General features: G+C 47.6%; 1 protein-coding gene across 1 annotated transcript in view; it reads left to right on the top strand.

The window, feature by feature from the left end:
• Window positions 1–1,618: 1,618 nt before the first annotated feature.
• The window catches only part of PBX4 (PBX homeobox 4), a 38,306-nt gene continuing 17,762 nt past the window's right edge, over window positions 1,619–22,162 (top strand). Inside the window, 3 exon segments of the mRNA XM_029216886.1 lie at window positions 1,619–1,700; window positions 1,886–2,144; window positions 14,090–14,163. Coding sequence (XP_029072719.1) covers window positions 1,619–1,700; window positions 1,886–2,144; window positions 14,090–14,163 — 415 coding nt within the window.

The raw sequence follows: 22,162 nt of genomic DNA on the forward strand, positions 1-22,162 counted from the left end.
TGTAGATCCTTCTACATTAACTGGGGCTGAGTTTCCCTTTGGGAAAATTCTCCCTGCCCTACAACAGCTCTGTGAGGAGGCAAGAACAAACTGGGGTGCCAGGTACTTCTCCAGGGTCCAAGGTAGGCAGTGTGGCTCCTTGAGCCTGGGGCCTGAATCTCAGAAGTGATGACCTAGGCCAGCACCCAGCCACGTGGATGGGGACATAGTCCTTGTCTCCAGGGAGCTCTAGGCCTTTTGGACAAAAGTATCACTTTGGGTAAAGGCAGCCAGCCATTCCTATGGGGTGGGAACCCCTGATGGTCTCCAAAGGTAGCTCTGTTTCACCTGCTCTGAGCTGGCTGCTCTTGCATCAGCATCTTCCAGGTTCTAACCCACACTCTTCTGGTCTCCTTCGGGATCTTGTCCCATCAGTTTTTCCCTCTCTGTAGGTCTCTCCTCTCCACCAGGTGACTTAAGGTTTTTGTCTCAGATGGTCCCTGAAGCTCTCAACCCATCTCCCCACCACTGTTCTCTGAAGGATACCAAAGTTACCCACTACTTTTCAGACCTCCTGTGTGGTGCTGCACTAGTAGTGGCTGACCTTTTGTACAGGGTACCAGCTCTCCATGGTCCCCACATGTTCTAGTACTTCCTGTTACTGGGGCCAAGTGTCAGGTTTCCTTCATCAAGGAGCTTTCCAGGCTGTTCTTACACTAGCCTACATCATTCATTTCCATTCCCTTTGGAGTGCCCGAATCTAATCAGACCAGTTGGTGTTTGCATTTCCTCTCCAGCAGCAATGTGAAGAAGATGGGCCCTGTCCTGAAGGGTTCCCAGGAGGTTGAGGTCCCTTTATGAGCCTCGTCTGGGGTCTGTCCCCATTGCAAACAGGCTCTAGGAGGTCCCATGACTTTGGAGAAGTGATTTATGTCCGAGAATAAATCCTTTTCTCTCGCACAAGAACCCTCTGATGCCAGGAGTCCTAGCAGCTAGAAACAAAGGCCTGTGAAGATTCGCTCTGATTTGGGGGTGCATCACAGAGTAGGTCCTCAGAAAGCATCCTTCACGTGCTAGCGGAATGCTGTAAAGCAAAAGAATGAATAAAGCAAGGTCACTCTTAATAAGCTGGACCTTGAAAGGTGAATAGAAGTGATTTCTGCAACTGAGAAAATCACTCAGTTTTGACCTTCCAACCACCATCACCACACGTACCTGTACCCCCTATGGAATATTAGAGGTGGGGGGAGGGGGAACTGGGAGGCCGGGAGCCCAAGTGACCCACCTGCTGGCACTGAGGCTGAGGGGAGCAGGGGTCTGGGGCTCCGGGCTTCTGGAGATGAATGGGGGTAGGGGTGTTGATGGGGTTCTGAGAGGCTAGGGAGGGTCTGAGAAGCAAGGGGTGGCTTGGAGGAAGAGTGCAGTGCTCTGAGAAGTTAAGACTCTGAGATGTGTAGGTCCCCGAGGAGTGGGATGCTCTGAGACATGGGAGACTATGAGGAAGAGTGGGGGCTGGGGGTGGGGATTGGCTCTGTGAAGTGAGGTGCCTGAGGAGTGGGGACTCTTGAAGAGATGTGCGGGCTCTCTGAGAAGGGAGCGCTCTAAGGACGTGTGCGGTGTAAAGTGTCTCAGAGTAGGAATGGTTGAGGGAGGTGGAGATGTGGGAGATGCGGTTTCTGAAGCAGAGCAAAGCCGGCCTTGCCCTCACCGGCTGGAGGAGGGTAGGGGTAGAAAGCGCCGTTGCCTCAGCAACCCCCAACAGAGTCCTAGGCAGATAGGAGGGGCTTTTAGGGGCCTGCCTGTGGGCGAGGCACGGCGGCCCGCGCGGCGGCGGTTGGCTGACGGAGATAGTAGGGCGTGTCCCTGGGCGGGGCGCGGTCGCCTGGCTGGCGGCGGTTGGCCGTAGGCGGAGGGGGGCGGGGCCCGGGGGCGCGCGTGGTGCGCGCACAGACGGCGGCGGTTGGCTACGACGTCCGCGCGAGCTCTCCAGGCTCGGCTGCTCCTTGGTTGAGCGCCCGCCAGGCCTCGCCGCTCATGGACACCCCGTGCTGCCGCCCCGCTGACCCGCGCCGCTCACCGCCCCGGCCCCCACCGGGCTCCGACACGGACGACGTCCTGCAGATCATGGCCATCACCGACCAGAGCCTGGACGAGGCGCAGGCCAGGTGCTGGCGCGGACTCGGCGGGGGCCACCCAAAGTCGCTTCAGTGAAGGGGGCGGGCCGAGGGGCCAGGGCCGGGGCGGCTGGGGGCGTGAGGGGTGAGGAGGGTGCAGGGTGAGAGATGGGGTGGTGAGTCTGGGCGGAGAGGGAGAGGGCAGATCGGGGGCGGGGGGTTTGAGGAGGACTGAAGGGGGGTTCTGAGGCCGAAAGGATGTTTGGGGTTAAAATGGAACGGATTGAAAGGGGGCTTATGGCGCTAAGCTGTGGGTGCTGGGTTTTAGGAGCTCATCTTGGGGTGAGAGGGATGGGTTTAAGGGGAGTTTGTGGATGGAGAGGTTTATGGTGAAAGGTGGTTTCAGGGTTTATGGATGTAAGGGGGAAGAGGAGTGTTGGGGGGGTGTAAGGGCTGAGAGATGGGTGCACACGGGATTTGTGAAGGATGGACAACTAAATGGATCAGTGGTATGTATGAGGATGGGAAGTTCTGGGGGCAGGTAATGGAGAATGAGTTGTGGGAAATGGGACTCGGGAATGAAGAGATGGTGTGATTTGATTCGGGAAGCATCCAGAAAAAAGGTTAGTGGGGGAGCTGGAGGGGGACAGAGGACCCCCTTTTTTATTAATTTGGCGAATGTTTATTAGACACTATGTGTGGGTGCTGACGTAGTCACTGATCTCAAGCTCATGGTTTGAGGGAGAGAAAGTAAGTAGCAAAACTAGGTATAAGTTGCGCTAAAAGCTGTAAGTAAAGAGATGGCAAGCTGTGGGAAGCCAGGAGAGGGCACAGCACCTTTAGAGGCCCGAAGGTGGGAAAGGGCAGGAAGAATGCAGAGCCAGGGACTGAAAGTCCCCAGTACAGCAGAGAGAGTCTGGAACCAGGATCACATGGGGCCAAGTCTCAGGAAAGAGTTTGGATTTTATTTCAGTTGCAGTGGGAAAATCACAGTGGTTTTAAGACCACCTGTCCCACTTAACCTCCACCCACCACTTGTCAGTGAGCCAGGATTGGTAAAATGTGCTTCACAAGGCAGCCCATTGTGTTTGGGGCCTGCCTGAATTGTTAGAAGGTAGCAAAGCACAGAATGACATCCTTTTGGAGGATGAGGTCTTGTTGAATGGGACTTGTTTGGGGGTAAGGGATGGTCCCTGTGGATGGGACCAGGGTGTAGTGGTGTGGACTGTGCAGTGCCTAGAACCTTCTAGTGAGGAGGGGTTACAAAGCCAGGTGAACAGCAGCCCCAGGAAAGGAGGAGGCAAGTAAAAGGTGGATATGGCAGGCATTTATTCTTCAAACTTTCTTGCCTTTGCTTCTTGTGGAATGTCGACTCTTTCCACAGTTTTCATGGCCTCTATCTGGGAAGTTAAGAGTGTCACACACACATAACCCCACCGCACACCACTGGAGCATTGTGCTAGGTGCTACAGAAACCAAGATGGCTAAGATGTTCTCTGCCCTTTCAGAGCTCATTCAGAAGGAAGGTGTGTGGGAAACTTAACTCATAAACAGTCATCATAATAGGAGTGTGCTGAGTAGAGATAATTCCTGGCACAAAAGAGCTGGGCCGGGAGAGGGCGCCCTTCTGTGATGCCTTCTCCGCTAAGCCAGTGTGAGAGCAAGGGCATTGTTGTACTTTCCTTTGTATTCCCAGGGCTGTGCACAATGCCTGGCACCTAGCGTTCAGTAAAGTTTTGTGGCACTTAGATTCTGGAAGGATTGGTAGGAGCTAGGGAAGGGGGAAAACGGGCTCTTCACACCCAGGAACCACAGAAGCAGTGCTTTGGGTGCTTGTGGAGCTACCTGTGTTCCTTCTGTTCTAGGCCAGGAGCTGCTGAAGGAGCGAACTCTGCTCAGATGTGGCCTTCCTCAGGCGTGTGTCACCCTGCACTGCCCCAAGGCTGCTACTTTTTTCTTGTAACGATCTCTTGAGATTCTAGACTCCCCTAGGTAGGCTTAGAATGGAATGCAGTCAGTCACCTCTTCTTGCTGTTCTCAGAGAGAGTTGTTTTTCTTTCAAGGCTAAGAAACTGAACAGGGGGTCATTACACTTCCCTTACAACGTAGCTGTTAGGTAGCAGATTCCTGGTTTCTTCCTGAGGTAGAAAGATCCCTGGAGCTTTTATTTTGAGACTTTGGAAGCTTCACATCTGCCCCACTCCTTGCGTAGCCTTTAGATAAATTCAAGGCCCTAAAAGTCACCCAAGTCCAGACACCAGTCTTCAGTCCTCAAGTGGGCGGGCCACTTACTCCACTCTGGAGAAAACACAGCTTGGGTGGGTCTTTTCCTCATAGTAAGCCTTGCTGCCTGGTAGATTATCAGCTTGGGCAGGGAAGCAGATTGTGTCTTTCCTGATCAGCCAACTGGGTGAGCCCTTTGGCTTCCCTGGCCTTTGGCTTCACTTCAACTGGTGAGGTCCTTCTGACCCTGCCCTCTCTCTGAAACAAGAGAGAACGGTTTCATCTCTGTGCGCTGCCGACCCCTTAAGAGCCCCTGGAGTCAATTTAGCTCAACTGGCTTGCAAGAAAAGAATTTTTCATCTCAGATTTGAGGCCTTCTCAACCTGCTTTGTCACCGTGTGCTTAAAGAAGGGAAGCACACCTACTGGATTCTTTCTTACACCTTTCTACGTTATTAGGAAGGCAGCTCCACATACTTGGGTGTAATTCATTTTGTTACTATAGCTAAATAGTCTTCAAATAGTGAACTGTGTATTGTTCTTCCTTCTGGCTACACAGATAGTAGAGGGACACTGGGGAGTTTGGAATGCACTGTCTTGGTTGAAATTCAGCCCACGTCAGCTGGAAATTCCCTGTGTGATAGGTAACTAGTCTTCTTGAATGATCTTCTGAACTTCTTTGGTGACACCCTGAGCTTTTCCTAGAGAGGGACAGTTTTTGTGTTTTCTGAGTTGGATCTTCCACTGATCACGTTCTCATTCATTTCTTATATGGGACCGGGAAGGCAGGAAATTTTCTCTTGTTTGCCAAGGATTTTCTGAGTATGTCACTCTATCATGTGTAGCCTTAGTTTTTATAATAATAAATTTGACAACATGTTGAAGTTTATGTAGATTTGTTTCCTTTGCTTCTTTTGAATACCTTTATGAAGGGTTTATAAGGTTATCAGACTAGGGTTGAGGGCTCCTCTGTCAGGACTCTCAGGTTCCAAAGTTCTTCCCCCTCCCAGAGTTGTTAACCAGTGTTTGAATCATCGGCCCCTTTGAAAACCTGGTGCAATCTCTGGGTCCCCTCCTAACCATGCCCCCTGACAGGGTGCTTGTGTACCACACCTTTGAGAATCCTCAGGCCTCAGGTGTCCTGGGGCCTGGAAGCTGCCCCTCGTCAGTGGTGGACTCACTTTTTTGTCTAGTCGTGAGATTCCTAACAAGTCAGTGTGAAAACTCTAGAGCTGGGAAGGCTGAGGGGTGAGTTTTGGAAACCTGATTTTAAAAGGAAGCAGAATGGTCAACAATGTCGTCCTGGAGACCTGGGCTCCAGACCTGATGTTCTGGAAGAGGCAGCTGAAGAGGACTGGCCCTTCAAGTCATTCTGCATGTTGGAACGACAGGTGGGTTGTGCTGCCAGATTGGCAGATTTAGCTGTTGTGGTCAGTTCTTGACCTTTTGCTTGCAAGGGCATGAAGATGCTCTAGAGAGCTACACTGTCCAATGAGGTAGCCACTTGCCATGTGTCTCTGTAAATTAAAATGAATTAAAATAAACATTCAGGGAACTTCCTTGGTGGTGCAGTGGTTAAGAATCTGCCTGCCAATGCAGAGGACACGGGTTTGATCCCTGGTCCAGGAAAATCCCACATGCTGCGGAGCAGCTAAGACTGTACGCCACAACTACTGAGCCTGCGCTCTAGAGCCCGCGAGCCACAACTACTGAAGCCCACATGCCCTAGAGCCTGCACGCCGCAATAACTGAGCCCACGCACCGCTACTGAAGCCCGTGCTCTCTAGGGCCACTTGCCTAAACTACTGAGCCCGTGTGCTGCAACTACTGAAGCCCGCACGCCTAGAGCCCGTGCTCCGCAGCTAAAGAAGTCACGCCAGGCTTCCCTGGTGGCGCAGTCATTGGGAGTCCGCCTGCCGATGCGGGGGACGCAGGTTCGTGGCCCGGTCCAGGAGTATCCCGCATGCCGCGGAGCGGCTGGGCCCGTCAGCCATGGCCGCTGAGCCTGCGTGTCCGGAGCCTATGCTCCACAATGGGATAGGCCACAACAGTGAGAGGCCCGCGTACCGCAAAAAAAAAAAGAAAGAAGTCACAGCAGTGAGAAGCCCGCTCACCAAAACGAAGAGCAGCCCCTGTTCACCACAACTAGAGAAAGCCTGCGTGCAGCAACAAAGACCCAGCGCAACCACAAATAAATAAATTAATTAAATTAAACATTCAGGGACTTCCCTGGTGGTCCAGTGGGTAAGACTCTGCACTCCCAATGCAGGGGGCCCGGGTTCAGTCCCTGGTCGGGGAACTAGATCCTGCATGCATGGCGCAACTAAGAAGTCTGCTTTCCACAACTAAAGATCCTGCATGCCGCAACGAAGATCCTGCATGCCGCAGCTAAGACGGGTCAAACTAAGACACAGCCTAAATAAATAAATAAATAAATGTTTTAAAAAATAAAATTAAATCAGACATTTCGTTCCTCAGTCACACTAGCTACCTCTCAAGTACTCAGTAGCCATGTGACTACCATCTTAATGCAGGTAGAGAACATTTCCATCATGGCAGAAAATTCTGGACAGCAGTGTTCTAGAGCAATGCTTCTCTTAGCTGGACCTGCAGCAGATCTCTGCAGAAATGTTATTGCACAGGTTCTGATGTAGCAGGTCTCAGTGGGGCCCAAGAGTCCACATTTCTAACCACCTCCCAAGGGTGCCAATGCCGCTGATCTCAGACCATACTTGGAGAGGTCAGACTCTCAAGAGTGGAGATGATAGCGTGTCATTTATTTCAATTTTCATGAATCATTTTACCTAGTAGATGGTTAATCTGACAAATGGAAATTATTTTTGAGCCTAAGTTGTGTTTGTGGGCATAAGGGATTTTAAATTAATCACAAGGGTCACATATTAGCATTGTTTTGTCTATTTAATATAGAAAGAAAATTAGAAATGAACAAATAAAAATCAGAAAACAGTTGATTTTTTTTTCTCTAGATGAAACATTTGATCTGGAGCCATGGGACCTTGTTGTTTCAGGATCTGTTTACATTTTCAGTCTAAGGAAGTCAAGTTTTAGAAGTCCCAGGGTTGTTTCTATATTTCCTTTACATGGTCTATAAAACCATAGCTCAACTTTGCGTTAGTTTGTAGAACTTGAGTGTAATAGAAAATGATCATTGGGGAATGGTAATAAGGTTTTTAGGGCAAAAAAACTTTACATATAATGAATAAAAATATGATGGAGAATGGTCACTATTATACATGTGTTAAGAGTAAGCTATATGGCATATGCAGTGGTGAACCTGAAACTAAAAAGAGTATATTTAGAGGTTGGCCTTTGGGCAACATAACAGACACTGTAATTAGGGCCTCCATAGCTCTCCTTAGGAAGAAAAGATTTCTCTGAACTTTTTTAAATTTGATTTTTACATATATGACTTGTTAGGTATTTTCTACTAGTCAAAATTTGCATGACTTTCTTCATTCCTCCAGTATTTCTGCAGACTTTACCTGGAATATGGATTAAATTCCGAATATTAAAAGGAGATGATGACGTAAGTTTGACTATCCTTAAAACTTACTCAAATGGCAAGGCATGTACTGTCAAGTGAATGGTGTGCCCCTCGTCTTGGTACCTCTGGGATACTAAATATGGAAACACAGACCTCTAGAAGTATGTACATTAATGCATGTCAGAAAGCATTGAGCTTTCAGCACGCCCATCAAAGAATGCAAGGGGTCAGAAGAGGAATTTATGGTTTGCAATTTCCTAAAGCCAGATAGCATTAGCATGAGAGGATCTATTAGTCCAAAGCCGGGAAGTAAAATTTCAGAGCTGAGATTTTCTTTTTCATCGCCCTTAAGGAGGTTCTGTAGATACCAGTGAACTTGGTGCCTGGCAGTCTGTGTTCTTAGACTGCTTGCAGGTTTTAGCTCTGCTCCTGGGTTAACATGCTTAGCTTGGCTTTGTCTAGTGCCAAAGGAAAGTCTTGCTGTCCTTGGTGTGCTTTTCCTAAGAGTTGGATTTTATTTTATTTTATTTTACTTTACTTTTTGCTGCATTGGGTCTTCATTACTGCATGCGGGCTTTCTCTAGTTGCATTGAGCAGGGACTACTCTTCATTGCGGTGCGCGGTCTTCTCATTGCAGTGGCTTCTCTTGCGGAGCACAGGCTTTAGGCACGTGGGCTTCAGTAGTTGTGGCACGCGGGCTCAGCAGTTGTGGCTCACAGGCTTAGTTGCTCCACAGCATGTGGGATCTTCCCAGACCAGGGATCGAACCCATCTCCCCTGCATTGGCAGGCAGATTCTTAACCACTGCGCCACCAGGGAAGTCCCGATTTTGTTGGTTTTAAAACAATTTCCTGAAGCTATCTAGGATCACAGCAAAATCCCTTGTTTTTTTGCTATACACGGGCCTCTCACTCTTGTGGCCTCTCCCATTGTGGAGCACAGGCTCCGGACACGCAGACTCAGCGGCCATGGCTCATGGGCCCAGCTGCTCCGCAGCATGTGGGATCTTCCCAGACCAGGGCACGAACCCGTGTCCCGTACATCGGCAGGCGGACTCTCAACCACTGTGCCACCAGGGAAGCCCAAAATCCCTTTTGATTGTCTCTCTTGTCATGATGCACTATTAAACCCCTTAATATTTTCCCTTCATTCCTAGAGTGGATGAGTGCCCCGTGTGGGCTCGGCCCTAGAACCGAGACCAAAAAGAGGGGACCCCAGCCGAGCCCTGTGTGCCTCTGGCTTCTGCTCCCTTCTTTGGCTGTGGAACCTAGCAGTTCTCACCCTAGTTTTTGATTCTCCACTTGCCCCACTTAAGTCTAGAGACGTCAGAGCTCTGCTTTCAAACTCTTCGTTTCTACTCTGCTAGTGTCACATCTCTAGCCTCTACCTTTCCTTCAGTTCAGTTCAACAAATCTTTGCTCAGTTAGTGTGCCAAGTATGGTGCTGGCCTGGAATTTCTGAAATGAGTAAGTTGAGGCCTTCATCATGCCCGGGCCAGGCGTGGTAAATGCTTTAAACGGAAGAAAGGAGGGAGTAAGAAATCCAGGCTAGGACAGGCCAACCCATTAGAGTCTTGGACTAGACAGAGGAGTAGGACTTCCCCAAGTCCGGAGGAGGGAGAAGGTCAGCAGGACTCTGGTGAAGAGCCTCGAATGTCTTGCTAAGTGGTTTGAGTTTTTTGGAGCAGGCAGTGAGAAGCCATTTCACCTTTTGCTCAGGAGAGAGATTTTCATCTCTCTGTGGTTTTGAGTAAGAAATTTAACAATAGTGTTGATTGTGACCAATCCATGGGCAAATTAGGAAATAAGGACATCATAATGAGATTTTCACAGACTTAAATTTATTCCATTTAAAGGTTGCATTTCATTCAAGTCCTGCAGAGTTTTTCTTGTGTTGTATTAAATAATTATCCTCGTTTCCTGTTGCCAAAACTGCCTCCTGATCCAAGGCTTCCTTTTGCTAAAATAACTGTAATAATTTCTATGGTTGAATTTGGGTATCAGTACGTATTCTCAACCCCCATTTACTTAGCTGTTTTTGTTTCATTGTTTGTAGGTTTGCTTTTAGAATGACTCTACAGATGACTGATGGTACCCACAACAGTTTGATTCTCCCCAGTTTTACTTTTACAAAGAAGCTTATTTTAAAATGCCAGGGCATCTGTCTCCTGGGCTGCATTCCTTTCTGGAGCTTGGCATCCTCTGTGAATTTCTAGGTTTTCCATCAAGATTTGATTTCCTCAGGGTTGGAAACATGGCTTCTAATTTTTTTTCTTTTCCTAGGTCTGTCTCCAGGAGGTGACTGGATTTGTCAGCTAAAACAATCCTTCTAGAAATGAGAATAATTAAGGGGATTTGATTTCATCTTTTGTTGAGGTATTAGAATCATTGTCGCTCTCAGGGAAGCTTTTTCAAAAGTATCTTATTCTAAAGGATAAGATCTCTGAATATATCTCTAAATCAAATTCCTCAGTAATTTAAAATGATACCTTGCTCAGGAAATAAGTCAGATAGAAAAAGACAAATAGTGTATGTTTTCACTGATACGTGAAATCTAAAAAATGAAACAAGCAAACAAACAGAAAAGAAATCTCTCACAGATACAGAGAACAAACTAGTGGTTGCCAGAGGGAGAGGGCTGGGGGAGAGGCTAAATAGGTGAAGGGGCTTAAAAGGTACAAACTACTAGGTAAAAAATAAATAAGTTACAAGGATGTAATGTACAGCACAGGGAATATAGTCAATATTTTATAATAACTTTGTTTGGAGTATAAGCTATACAAATATTGAATTACTATGGTGTACACCTGAAACTAATGTAACGTAAGTCAACTATACTTCAGTAAAAAATAAGTAAATAAATAAATACCTCCAAAATAAATAAATATAATAAAATAATACCTTGTTCAGGGAAGCAGATTTTTCCATAATTTGGAAAAGTAAATTACAGCTAAAATTAGAAGCTACAGTACACTGTTGGTAGAAGCCAGGATGTGACTTACGTTCTATTCATTCCCACATTCCTTTCTCCTTATACAGTGACCGGTATATACTAGTGCCTCAATAAATGTTTGTCCTATAAATATTGAATAAGTGGGGTTGGAGGATGATAAAGCTGTATGCTTTCATTTTCTGGCATGATTCTATGTGACTCTCAATAGTTTTGTTACAGATTGGTTTTGTTTAGCATTGGTTTTGAAAGGATATTCGCAGATTTGTTTTTTAATTTAGATTATCCTCGGAAGTTTCTTTTATTTATTTAAAAGATTTATGATTTCTCATTCATTGGAATTTTGCTTCTTCATAAACATTAACATTTTGTTTTGTTTTAATGCAGATACTTGGTTGCATAGAACATGCCATGTACTTGCCAAAGGTGCGAGCACAGACCTTCTTTTTCTCCCCACAGTCCCCATTCACTGCCTTACAATCTGTTCAGTTATCTCAGCTATCTGTCACTATGTAACAAATTACCACAAACCTAACAGCTTAAAACAGTTAAAACTGATCTCAGTTTCCACAGGCAGGAATCTGGGCACAGCTGAGCTGGGTCCTCTGCTCAGGGTCTCACAAGGCTTCGGTCAAGGTGTTGGCTGATCTGTGTTCCTATCTGAAGCTCAGGATCATCTTCCAGTCTCGTAGGGTTGTTGGCAGAACCGTTGCTTGCAGTTGCAGGACTGAAGTTCTTGTTTTCTTGCTGGCTGTCAGCTGGGGGGTCTGCTCTCAGCTTCAATAGGCTGCCTGCGGTTCCCCATTACCGACCCTCTCACAACATGGCAGCTGGCCTCAAGGGCAGCAGGTGACGTTCCCCAGTCCACTAAGGTGGAGTCATAATGTAACATAACCACAGGCGAGACTATATACCATCACTTTTGCCGCTTTGCAAGTCACAGATTCTGCCCAATCTCAAGGAGACAGGATTATACTCAGTGGGGGTCACCTTAGGATGTGTCTGTCACAGAAATTAGTTCATCCCCTTTGATGAATGATGTAGTCTGTCCTACTTTATGTAATCACTGATGGTTTGCTGTCAGCCGCTTGATCACCTCTAGGCCAAGAACATGCTTAAAGGTTAGACATTTGTTTACTTTTCATAATAAACCACAAAAACATTCTGTGAAGTTACTTTGTATTCATTCAAAGGTGCTTTATACTGTATCTAAAGTAAGATGTTTTATAGGCAGGAAACTGACCTGGGAATAATCATTCCTAGAATCCCCTTTAAGAAGCAGAGCAGCCGACTTCATTCTCTTTCCTTGTATTCTTTTTTAAATTTATTTCTTTGTTTATTATTTATTTTGGGTTGCATTGGGTCTTTGTTGCTGCGCGTGGGCTTTCTCTAGTTGCGGTGAGTGGGTGGCTACTCTTTGTTGCAGTGCACAGGCTTCTCAGTGCCGTGGCTTCTCTTGCTGAGGAGCGCGGGCTCTAGGCACGCGGGCTTCAGTAGTTGTGGCACACGGGCTCAGTAGTTGTGGCTTACAGGTTTAGTTGCTCCACAGCATGTGGGATCTTCCTGGACCAGGACTCGAACCCGTGACCCCTGCATTGGCAGGTGGATTCTTAACCACTGTGCCACCAGGAAAGTGGGGCAGGGGTGTGGGGGTGTGGGGGGGGTGTGTAGGCATGTTGACTGGTGCTGAGAGTTAGATAAAAGAGGTATTGGGAGTGTGGCCTTTGGATTTGAGTTTGCATATGAAAGGCACACTCTCAGGCAAGTTGTTTGCTATATCTGGATTTAGTTAGCCCTGGGAAGGGCAGTCTCTCCCTGCCCCAGGATGTCAAAGCATCATAAAAGATATAAAATTTTAAACATGATTAATACACACCCTTTCTTTTAGCACTTGCTACATTTCTTTACTTTCTTTCGGGATCAAGTGTCAAAGAGTTTGTGGTTGCTACTTCCACTTCCTCTCCCACCTCCACCCACCTTCTCCCAACCTTCTCACTCTGCTGAGTCACCAGTGACCTCCATGTTGCTAAATCCAAGGTCTCTTCTCCCACTTCACCTCTCAGAAGCATTTCTCACAGATTACTCTTCTCTCTTTGAAACTGTTTTTGGTCCCTCCCCACTGGCAGTTTGGGTCCCAGTCTCTTCTGCAGGATTTTATCATCTGCTTGACCTCTACAAGTACAGATGCCTAAGCCTGGGGCCTGGGCCGCTCTCTGTCTACATTGTCCTATAGTGATTCCCTCAAGTCTTGTGGCTTAAAGTGCCATCTCTATGCCCAGGACTCCATCTTTATATTGTTTATCTCCAGCCTTGAGTCCATGTCCATGTGCCAGCTGCCTACCTGATACCTCCTCTTCGATAGCTTATAGGGATCTCAGGTGAAACCTGATCAAAGTACAACCCTCCTTTCCAGACCCTCCTCCCCCAAACCTGCTGCCCTCCAGTCTCCCCTGTTGAAGTTGATGATATTTCCATCCATGCAGTTGCTCAGACCTAAAGCTAGTAGTTATCCTAGAACCTCCTCTTTCCCTAAAACCCTACACCAGTTTATCAGGAGGTCCTGTTGATTCTGTTCCCCAAACCAAAGATCTATCTACTTTTTATGTCTACTACCATAACTCTAAGCCAACAGCATTTCTGGACTATTCCAGCTGTAATAGCCTCCAGATTGGTATCCTTGGCTCCATATTTGCCTTCCAGCCCAGTCTCCAGAGAGCAGCCACAGTGATCTTTTTAAAATGCAGTTTGGGCTGAGAGGCCCACAGGAGCGGTGGAGACGCCGCCTGATGGCATTGAAACGAATGGGAATTGTAAGCTACTATGAGAAAATCCGTACCTTTGCTGTAGCAATAGTAGGTGTTGGTGGAGTTGGCAGTGTGACTGCTGAAATGCTGACAAGATGTGGCATTGGTAAGTTGCTACTCTTTGACTATGACAAGGTGGAACTGGCCAATATGAATAGACTTTTCTTCCAACCTCATCAAGCAGGATTAAGTAAAGTTCAAGCAGCAGAACATACTTTGAGGAACATTAATCCTGATGTTCTTTTTGAAGTACACAACTACAATATAACCACAGTAGAAAACTTTCAACGTTTCATGAATAGAACAAGCAATGGTGGATTAGAAGAAGGAAAACCTGTTGACCCAGTTCTTAGCTGTGTGGACAATTTTGAAGCTCGATCATTTGAAATGCTATGGTTCTGTCCTTTCATAAGAGGGTTTTTCAACAGACCTGGCAGACTCAGTAGAGGATCATTACTCTCATGCACAGAATGACTCTTCTCTTTCTCACCTGCTCCTCTGTCACCTCTCTTTCAGAAAGCATGCTCTGAATTGTCATCAGATGAAGCCTGCTCTCTTCAGTGTGCTCTGTGAGATCAAGGAAAAGGCAGGTAGGCCGCTGAGAAGACACGTCTTGTGTGGCACCAGGACCACAACAACCTCACACCTCTGGTCCTGGCTCAGCCCTAACGTGCGTCGTGGGCCATCTTGCTCGTCACATCCCTCTCTGGCAGCGATGGTTCAGCTGGTACATTTCTGCTTTGTCAGAGCCCTGCTTTCCGGTGTATCACACTCATTTATTTTGCAGTTTGTAACTAGAGAAATACTGTTGCCAGTGAGTAATGAGCAGCTGCACTCTAGGTGCAAGACCTCAGAGGCATTGTGGCATTCAGTTGTTTTACAAAAGGACCTGAGATGACAGAATTAGGAAAGTAGAATCATAATCAAAATCTAGCCTGCGCTCTAGAGCCCGTGAGCCACAACTACTGAAGCCCTCGCACCTAGAGCCCGTGCTCCACAGCAAGAGAAGCCACTGCAATGAGAAGCCCGTGCACCGTAATGAAGAGTAGCCCCCACTCACCGCAACTAGAGAAAGCCCACGTGCAGCAACAAAGACCCAACGCGGCCAAAAATTATTCAATTAATTAATTAATTTTTTAAAAAGAAGGAAGAAAAATTAGTACAGAGAGTATACCCTTCTCCCAGCTTCTTCTAATGGCAACACCTTCAGAACCATAGTGCAGTGATTAAACCAGGAAATTGATGTTGGTACAATGCTCTGTAACTGAGCAACAGGTCCCATTTGAATTTCCCCAGGTTGTGTCCTAAATGCCCTTTTTCTGGTCCAGGATCCCACACTGCATTTAGTCATCGTGTCTCCTTAGTCACCACCAATCTATGAAGTTTCCTCCATTGTTCCTCATCATCCATGGCTTTCATACTTTTGCTGAGACCTGCTCAGTTATTTTATAGAGTCCCTCAGTGTGGTTCGTCCGTTGTTTCTTCATAATTAGACTGAGGTTGTGCATCTGTGGCAGGAATCGCACAGAAGCAACGTTGTGTCCTTCTCAGTGCATTGTGTCGGAGGTATGTGCTGTCAGTAAGTCCTATCACTAATAGGGCCACTGACCTTGATCACTTGGTCAAGGTTAATAGCAATTTGAAGATGGTTTACAAGAGAAGCCACAAATATGGTGAAGACATCATTTAAACAAAAATCATCAGAGAAGGGTTGTCACTTCATTTCTTAGAGTGAGTTGGTGTCTCTCTTTTTGTTTTTGGCTGCATTGGGTCTTTGTTGCTGTGGCGGGCTTTCTCTAGTTGCAGCGAGCGGGGGGCTACTCTTCATTGCAGTGTGCGGGCTTCTCATTGCGGTGGCTTCTCTTGTTGTGGAGCACGGGCTCTAGGTGCAAGGGCTTCAGTAGTTGTGGCACGTGGGCTCAGTAGTTGTGGCTCACGGGCTCTAGAGCGCAGGCTCAGTAGTTGTGGCTCACGGGCTTACTTGCCCCGCGGCATGTGGGATCTTCCCGGACCAGGGCTCAAACCCGTGTTCCCTGCATTGACAGGCGGATTCTTAACCACTGCTCCACCAGGGAAGTCCAGAGTGAGTTGGTCTCTTGAGATCAATTATTTGAATGTTGTGTGTCACTTTGGAGCATAGCACTTGAGTTATGCTGGGGCTTGTGGAAAGCACGTATGTGGTACAAAAGTATGTTTCTTTCTGAACACGGTTTTGGTGCAAGATTGACGTGTACTTGACATGGACGGTGGCAGAGAGCAGTGAAAGGGTCTGAATTCCACTTTACCTCTGGCTCCATGACCCTAGCATGTGACTGAAACTTACTCTGTCCCCAGTCCTTCTCTGTGACTTGGGGACAGTGACAACACTTAGCCCACGGTTATTGAAGACTGTGTGAGTTCTTACATATAAGGCTATGGGTGTGGTGCCAGCCTCCAGTAGTTATCTGGTGACTGAAAGAGAAATTCAATTTTAAACCTACATTCGTTTCACCCAAATGCTGTAAGGACGTGATATTTCCCCACACACACAGTTGGAACATTTTTTATTGTGATAAAACATACATAACATAAAATTTACCACTTTACCATTTTTAAGTGTACAGTTCAGTGGCATTAAGTACATTTACATCATTGTGCAACCGTCACCACCATCCATCTCCAGAACTTTTTCATCTTCCTAAACTGAACACTAACTCCCCATTAAACACTAACTCCCCATTCCCCACTCCCCTGGCCTCTGGTAACCACCATCCTACTTTCTGTCTTTATGAATTTGACTGCTCTAAGTACCTCATATAAGTGGAATTATACAATATTTGTCCATTTGTGACTGGCTTATTTCACTTAATATAATGTTTTCAAGGTTCACCCATGTTGTAGCATGTGTCAGAATTTGCTTCTTTTTTATGGCTGAATAATATTCCATCATATAGATGGACCACATTTTGTTTATCCGTTCATTGTGGGACATTTGGTTGTTTCCACCTTTTGGCTATTGTGAATAATGATGCTAATATCTGCGCAAATATCTGTTTGAGGCCTTGCTTTCAGTTGTTTGGGGTATATACGCAAGAGTGGAATTGCTGGATCACATGGTAATTGTATATTTAAGAACTGCCAGACTGTTTTCCACTGCAGCTGCACCACTTTACATTCTAACCAGCAGTGCACAAGGGTTCCAATTTCTCCACATCTTCTTCAACACTTGTTATTTTCTGCGTTTGTTTTGTTTTGTTTTTATAATAGCCATCCTAGTGGGTGCAAAGTGGTGTCCCATTGTAGTGGACATGATATCCTTTTACACTTGTTTGTATTTGAAAGACTCTGTTTGATGACAGCAGATTTTGGGAATCATATTATTTCAAAGGAATATCTCATTGTGGATCTTCATGGTGTCACTCCTTAACCCAGGTAGAAGTCAACATTTTATCTGTTATCTTTCCCACCACTTTCCTTTTTCATAAGAGCCAGCATGTGGTATATTTCTGTGCTAATTCTTTTACCCTCTATGCACTCTGTAACCCAAAAGCTTATATCCCATTTGGTTTACAAAGCCACTGTAGTTTGAGTGGTCTATGTTTGTTCTCATAGGTTTGTTTGTGTGTGTTTAACTTTTTATTTTGAAACAATCACAGATTCACATAAATGTTCCAAGAACACGCAAATACATTTTCTCCCCGAACTATTAGAGAGTAAGTTGCTGCCACGATGCCCCGTGACCCCTGCACACTTGAGTGCGTTTCCAACAAACAGGGACAGTCTCCTTTTTACCCACAGGACAACTGTCACGGTCAGGAAGGGAACACTGATACCCCACCCACCATGGAATCCGCAGATCTCATTCAGGCTCTGCCAGTTGTCCCAATAAAATCCTTTATAGAAAAGGACAAAAAGGTCAAAATCTTGTTGCGTTTAGTTATCACATCTCTTCGGTCTTGTTTCATCTGTGACAAGCCCCTGTCTTTCCTTGACTTTCATGACCTTGACCATCTGGAAGATCACAGGCAAGTCCCTCCATCTGGGTTTATCTGGTGTTTCCTCATGATTAGATTTCTGCTACACATCCTCAAAATGAAGATGAACGCCTCTTCTCACACAGAGGCTGCTCAGTGGTGCCCACATTTGCTCTGTCCCCTATTGATGACTTGAACTTTGATCACTCAAGTGAGATAGTGTCTGCCAGACTTCTCCTTTTTAAAGTTGCTCCTTTTCCCTTTGTAATAAGTATTCTGTAGGAGGTACTCTGAGACTATCCCTCATTCCATTTCCCTTTTATTCATTTTCGTATTTTGTGTCAGTATAGATTCATGGAATGCATGGAGTCTTATTTTACCACAGTTACTATTATCACTCATTTCGACGCTCAAATTGTCCCAGCGTTGGCTAGTGTGAGACCCTTGAAGCTGGCTCATGTCCTTCTGACATGTCTCCATCAGCCTTTGAGCATTCCCTTCCTTGCTGCCATAACATGTTCCAGGCTCGTATTCTCCCCTCTCCTGCCGGGCCGGGATCAGCCATTTCTCCAGGAGCCCTGGCTCCATTTAGAGTAGTTCTTGGTCCTGGGTATGCTTGTTACTGTTGAGGTGGTACTGCTCTGGTCACTCTCAGGGCACAGAGCTCAGGAGTATTTGCGGGTGGTGCATATATATGTGTACACACACTCATTCATGTCTATTTTTACTGTATCTGCATATGTTGAAAGCCATGAGCTCATTTCAGTATCTTTTTTTTGTTTCTTTGTTTTGGCTGCATCGGGCAGCTTGTGGGATCTTAGTTCCCCGACCAGTGATCGAACCCGGGCGCCGGCAGCGAAAGGGCTGAGTCCTTAACCACTGGACTGCCAGGGAATTCCCTCATTTCAGTGTCTTTAATTCTGGTTCAGCACCACTGGGCTCATTCTATTTTTCTCTCTCTCTAGATTGGTAAAGGAGATTGTCTCTCTCCTTTCTCTGACAATAAGAACCCTGCTCCCATCATCCTCAGTACTTTTACTTATTTAATCAGTCGTTCCCTCCCCCACTCACGTGCATCCCTTTTCACCACCTCAGCCCCTGACCCGGGTCCCCCACCAGCTCCCACTGGCTGCCCTCCTCACTTCCCTTAGGCTCCAACGCCCAGAGCCAGGTCACCCTCTGCGGACGACCCCTTGCCCTGTAGGTCCCACGCTAAGCTCCTGCTCAGGTGCCTCTCACAGGTGTTTGAATGTCTAATGGCCCGTCTTGTCTGTTCCTTATTTAAATTATGGGGAGCAGATATTATGACTTCTAGTAAACAAGGTTGGGCTTTTTGGGGGTTTAAGCAAGTTTGCCCTTAACCCCTCGCAGCACTCCCTTCAGTGCCCTGTGTGAACCAGATAAGCAGCATTCCTACAACTGAACGAGCACAACCCGCGAGTCCTGTGAGCTGGAAGAAACTGCCCACGGGGGACACGCCAGTGTGTGTCCATCCCCTGGAGACATTGGCTACAGTCACATGCTCCTCAGGACAGTTGAATTGTATGATGTTGATCACCGTCATAAAAATCTTCCCGTGTTGGTGCCTCTCTCTGAGGTGTGCTGTCCCCCTGCCAGCTCCCACCTGCCGCCAGGGGGAAAGAAACAGCCCTTGGGGGGGGGGGGGCGGGTGGTCCCCACTGCCCTCAGCAGTTGGCTCTGTCATCAGAGCTCCTTGGGTGTGTGGGCCCTTGAGGTTTTTATCGACAACTTAGCTATGCAAAGTAAGGAATTTAGTAGTAATGAAAAGCAGTTTTTCAAAGTAGTTTAGTCAGCTGTTGTCTCAGGAAGCTGTAGTTCTTGATGACCTTTTCCCCATTAGTGAGATGATGCTGGGACTGTTGGGGAAACTGCTTCTTGAGAGCTGTGGGTGTGCGCTGTCTGGGCACTTCTCCTTTTGCTTCATCTGATTCTGTATCTCCATATGTGAACACAGCTGTCAGTCAGCTTCAAACTCAGCAGTTTCAGGAGAAAATGACAGGCTTGAGACCTACTGCCATCAGGACAGGCTGAGGTGTCCGTTTTAGCCCACGCCGCTGCCCTGTCCCATCCTCCCAGGTGGCAAGGGCTACACTCAGGGCTTCTGACTCCACCCAGGCTGAATCCCAAGGCGGCTGTAAGGGCTCAGAGCGTAGGCCATGCATCAGATCTAGGCATTTCTTTAGAAAATCATGCTTCCTTTCCACTGATTGGCTCAAACATCGGGGTGCCTGGTACATTTGGCTGCATGGCAGCACGGGGATGGGGCAGCACCACTCAGCCTTGAAAAGCACTAGCCATCACAATTGCCGAGAGCTGCCTAAATGTCAAGTTCAGTGTGGCCAGGTGTCTTTTCATATCAGTAGGAAGTGCAGTCATGGCAGCACTGTGTTTCCAGCACATGGGCCGCAGGCCTTACAGTCTCCAGGATGGACCACGAGGAAAGTAAATGAGATCTCAGTGCTGCCTCAGCTTCCCCTAACCCCATGACCAGGAATGACCAAGTCTTGGGCCAAAGAAAACTATTCAGGGTCATGATCCTGCACCAGCTTCCCATGGGCCTCTGCCCGATGAGCGGTCCTGCAGGCTGAGCCTCCTGGGGTGCCCACACTGGGAGATGACACGTTGGCTTCTTGATTTAACCCACGTTTCTCACATTTCCCTCTAGCTAATGTCTGCGACAGACCTTTAGGGTAAACACTAAACCTGCACAGAGTGTTTAAAAGCCCAGTAGGTATTGATGGAGCGTGGGCCACAGCCAGAGAGCTCCGCGAGTCCTGGCATCATTACCCCAAACTTCCAGTGGCCCGGGACAGACAGTTACTTCACTCCTGTTTTACAGATGAGCAGAGTGAAGCTCCGGAGAGAGGGTTGCACCCCAGTAACCCACAGCCAGGCTGCGTGCTGCCCCTCCACACCCTTTTGTGGCTCAGGGAGGGAACTCTGCACCCACAGGCCCTGCAGGGAGGGAACTCTGCACCCACAGGCCCCGGGCACTGTCTGTGCATCTGCTGCTCTCACTGCACCCATGATGGCTCCTAGCCTCTGCAATCTGTCTCCAATGGTGAGTGCAGGGTCTAGGACGAGCCGTGTCCTAGGACTGCCCTGGTACCTGACACACAGTGTACACACCTTATATTTTTGTTGAATGAAGAACTGTTTCTGGTGACTGATACCTATTAAGTGAAATCCTTTATCCTGTACAGCTTACGGGGTTCAGGAAGACTGAGTGTCTGGGGCCTGACTTAGAACCCAAGGCTTATCATTCGTATCATCTTGAAAAGAAAGCCATCCTCCACGTAAACCGTGTTGTCAAATGTTCCTGGAAGCACTACCCCACGAGTTCCAGGAATTGCCTTCCGATGCCTCCTCCGGCCTGTGGGAAGGACACGGGTGCACCTTCCAGGGTCGATACGCAGGCCCTCCACCTGTGCTCTCCTCTGTGTGGTGTCTGGGTGGTCCTGCCTGCCGCAGTCTCTGAAGACCAAGGATACCCTAGGAGTACACCCCCCTCCCGAATCCTTCCCTTGAAACAGCCATCCTTCTTGGTATCTGGAGAAGCTGTCCTGAGGAGAACAAATAAACCCTTTTTAGAGAGCTTTGAATTTAGCTGGGAGGACCCAATACTGGCCCAGTCCCTTTCCTGAAACCCTTGGGGCTGGGTGCATTACAGAACTCAGAATTGTTTAGGTTTTACATATGTGGTGTTGACAAGAACTGAGGCAGAGCCTTGCGTTCAGTGACTTAGCCTCAGAACAGGAACGGTCGCACACACTGGTGTGGGTCAGGCTTTGCCTCCAAATTCGCTTGAATGCCAACTTGCGTAAAGACCTCTGGATCTTGGATTGCAGATGGGCAGCCCGTTGAAGAGCTGCCAAGCGTCCTGGGAAGTTCACACCGAGGGACCTGCTCCGTCTTCTCCAAGCCGTGACTGTCCCCTTTGCTGGCCTCAAGTACGCATCTGTCTCTCACTTTGGTCAGTCCTGGGTTCACTTTGTTTCTGAGGAGCGAGAAGTCCCAGCCCCACCAGCCTTGCTCTCGGGCCAAGGAGCACGGGCAGCTGCCGTGGGGGAAGTGGATGTAATAACTCTCACACAAAGGACCGCCCTCCTATTTCCTCACCACTGTTCCTGGGCCTGGCTGGGAGCTCTCAGGCATAAGTAATCCAGCGTTTTTTTTTTAACCTCCGTTTCCCTTCCTCCTCTGCCACTCAGGTCTGTTGCAGTTGCAACATCTTGATCAGTAGCGTCAGCTTTCTGGTTGGGTCTGTCCAACGACTACCCTTCGGGCCAATGTGTGACTTCTTCCAGAATTCAGATCCCTTTTGTGTTTGGCTGGCCCTGGGGCTGAGACCCCTGTGCGGTATTTCGCTGTGGCCACGCAGGCGGCGGATCTCCTAGAGCTGGAGGGTTATTTTTCAGGTTGCTTGGAGTGTCCTTTCTCGGCTCCACAGGCTCCAGGTGACTCATGAATCAAGCCTCCGATTCTGATCAGCCTACATAGCTCCTCTGCCGCTATTGACTGTGGCCCATCCCACAGGGGTGATTTGCATTTGAATTAATTAAAATCAAGTATAATTAAATAAGGCATTCTTCAGCCACACTAGCCACATCTCAAG

The sequence above is a fragment of the Monodon monoceros genome, unplaced genomic scaffold (genome assembly GCF_005190385.1).
Source record: "Monodon monoceros isolate NGI ecotype Baffin Bay Population unplaced genomic scaffold, NGI_Narwhal_1 Super_Scaffold_12, whole genome shotgun sequence".
Classification (NCBI taxonomy): domain Eukaryota; kingdom Metazoa; phylum Chordata; class Mammalia; order Artiodactyla; family Monodontidae; genus Monodon; species Monodon monoceros.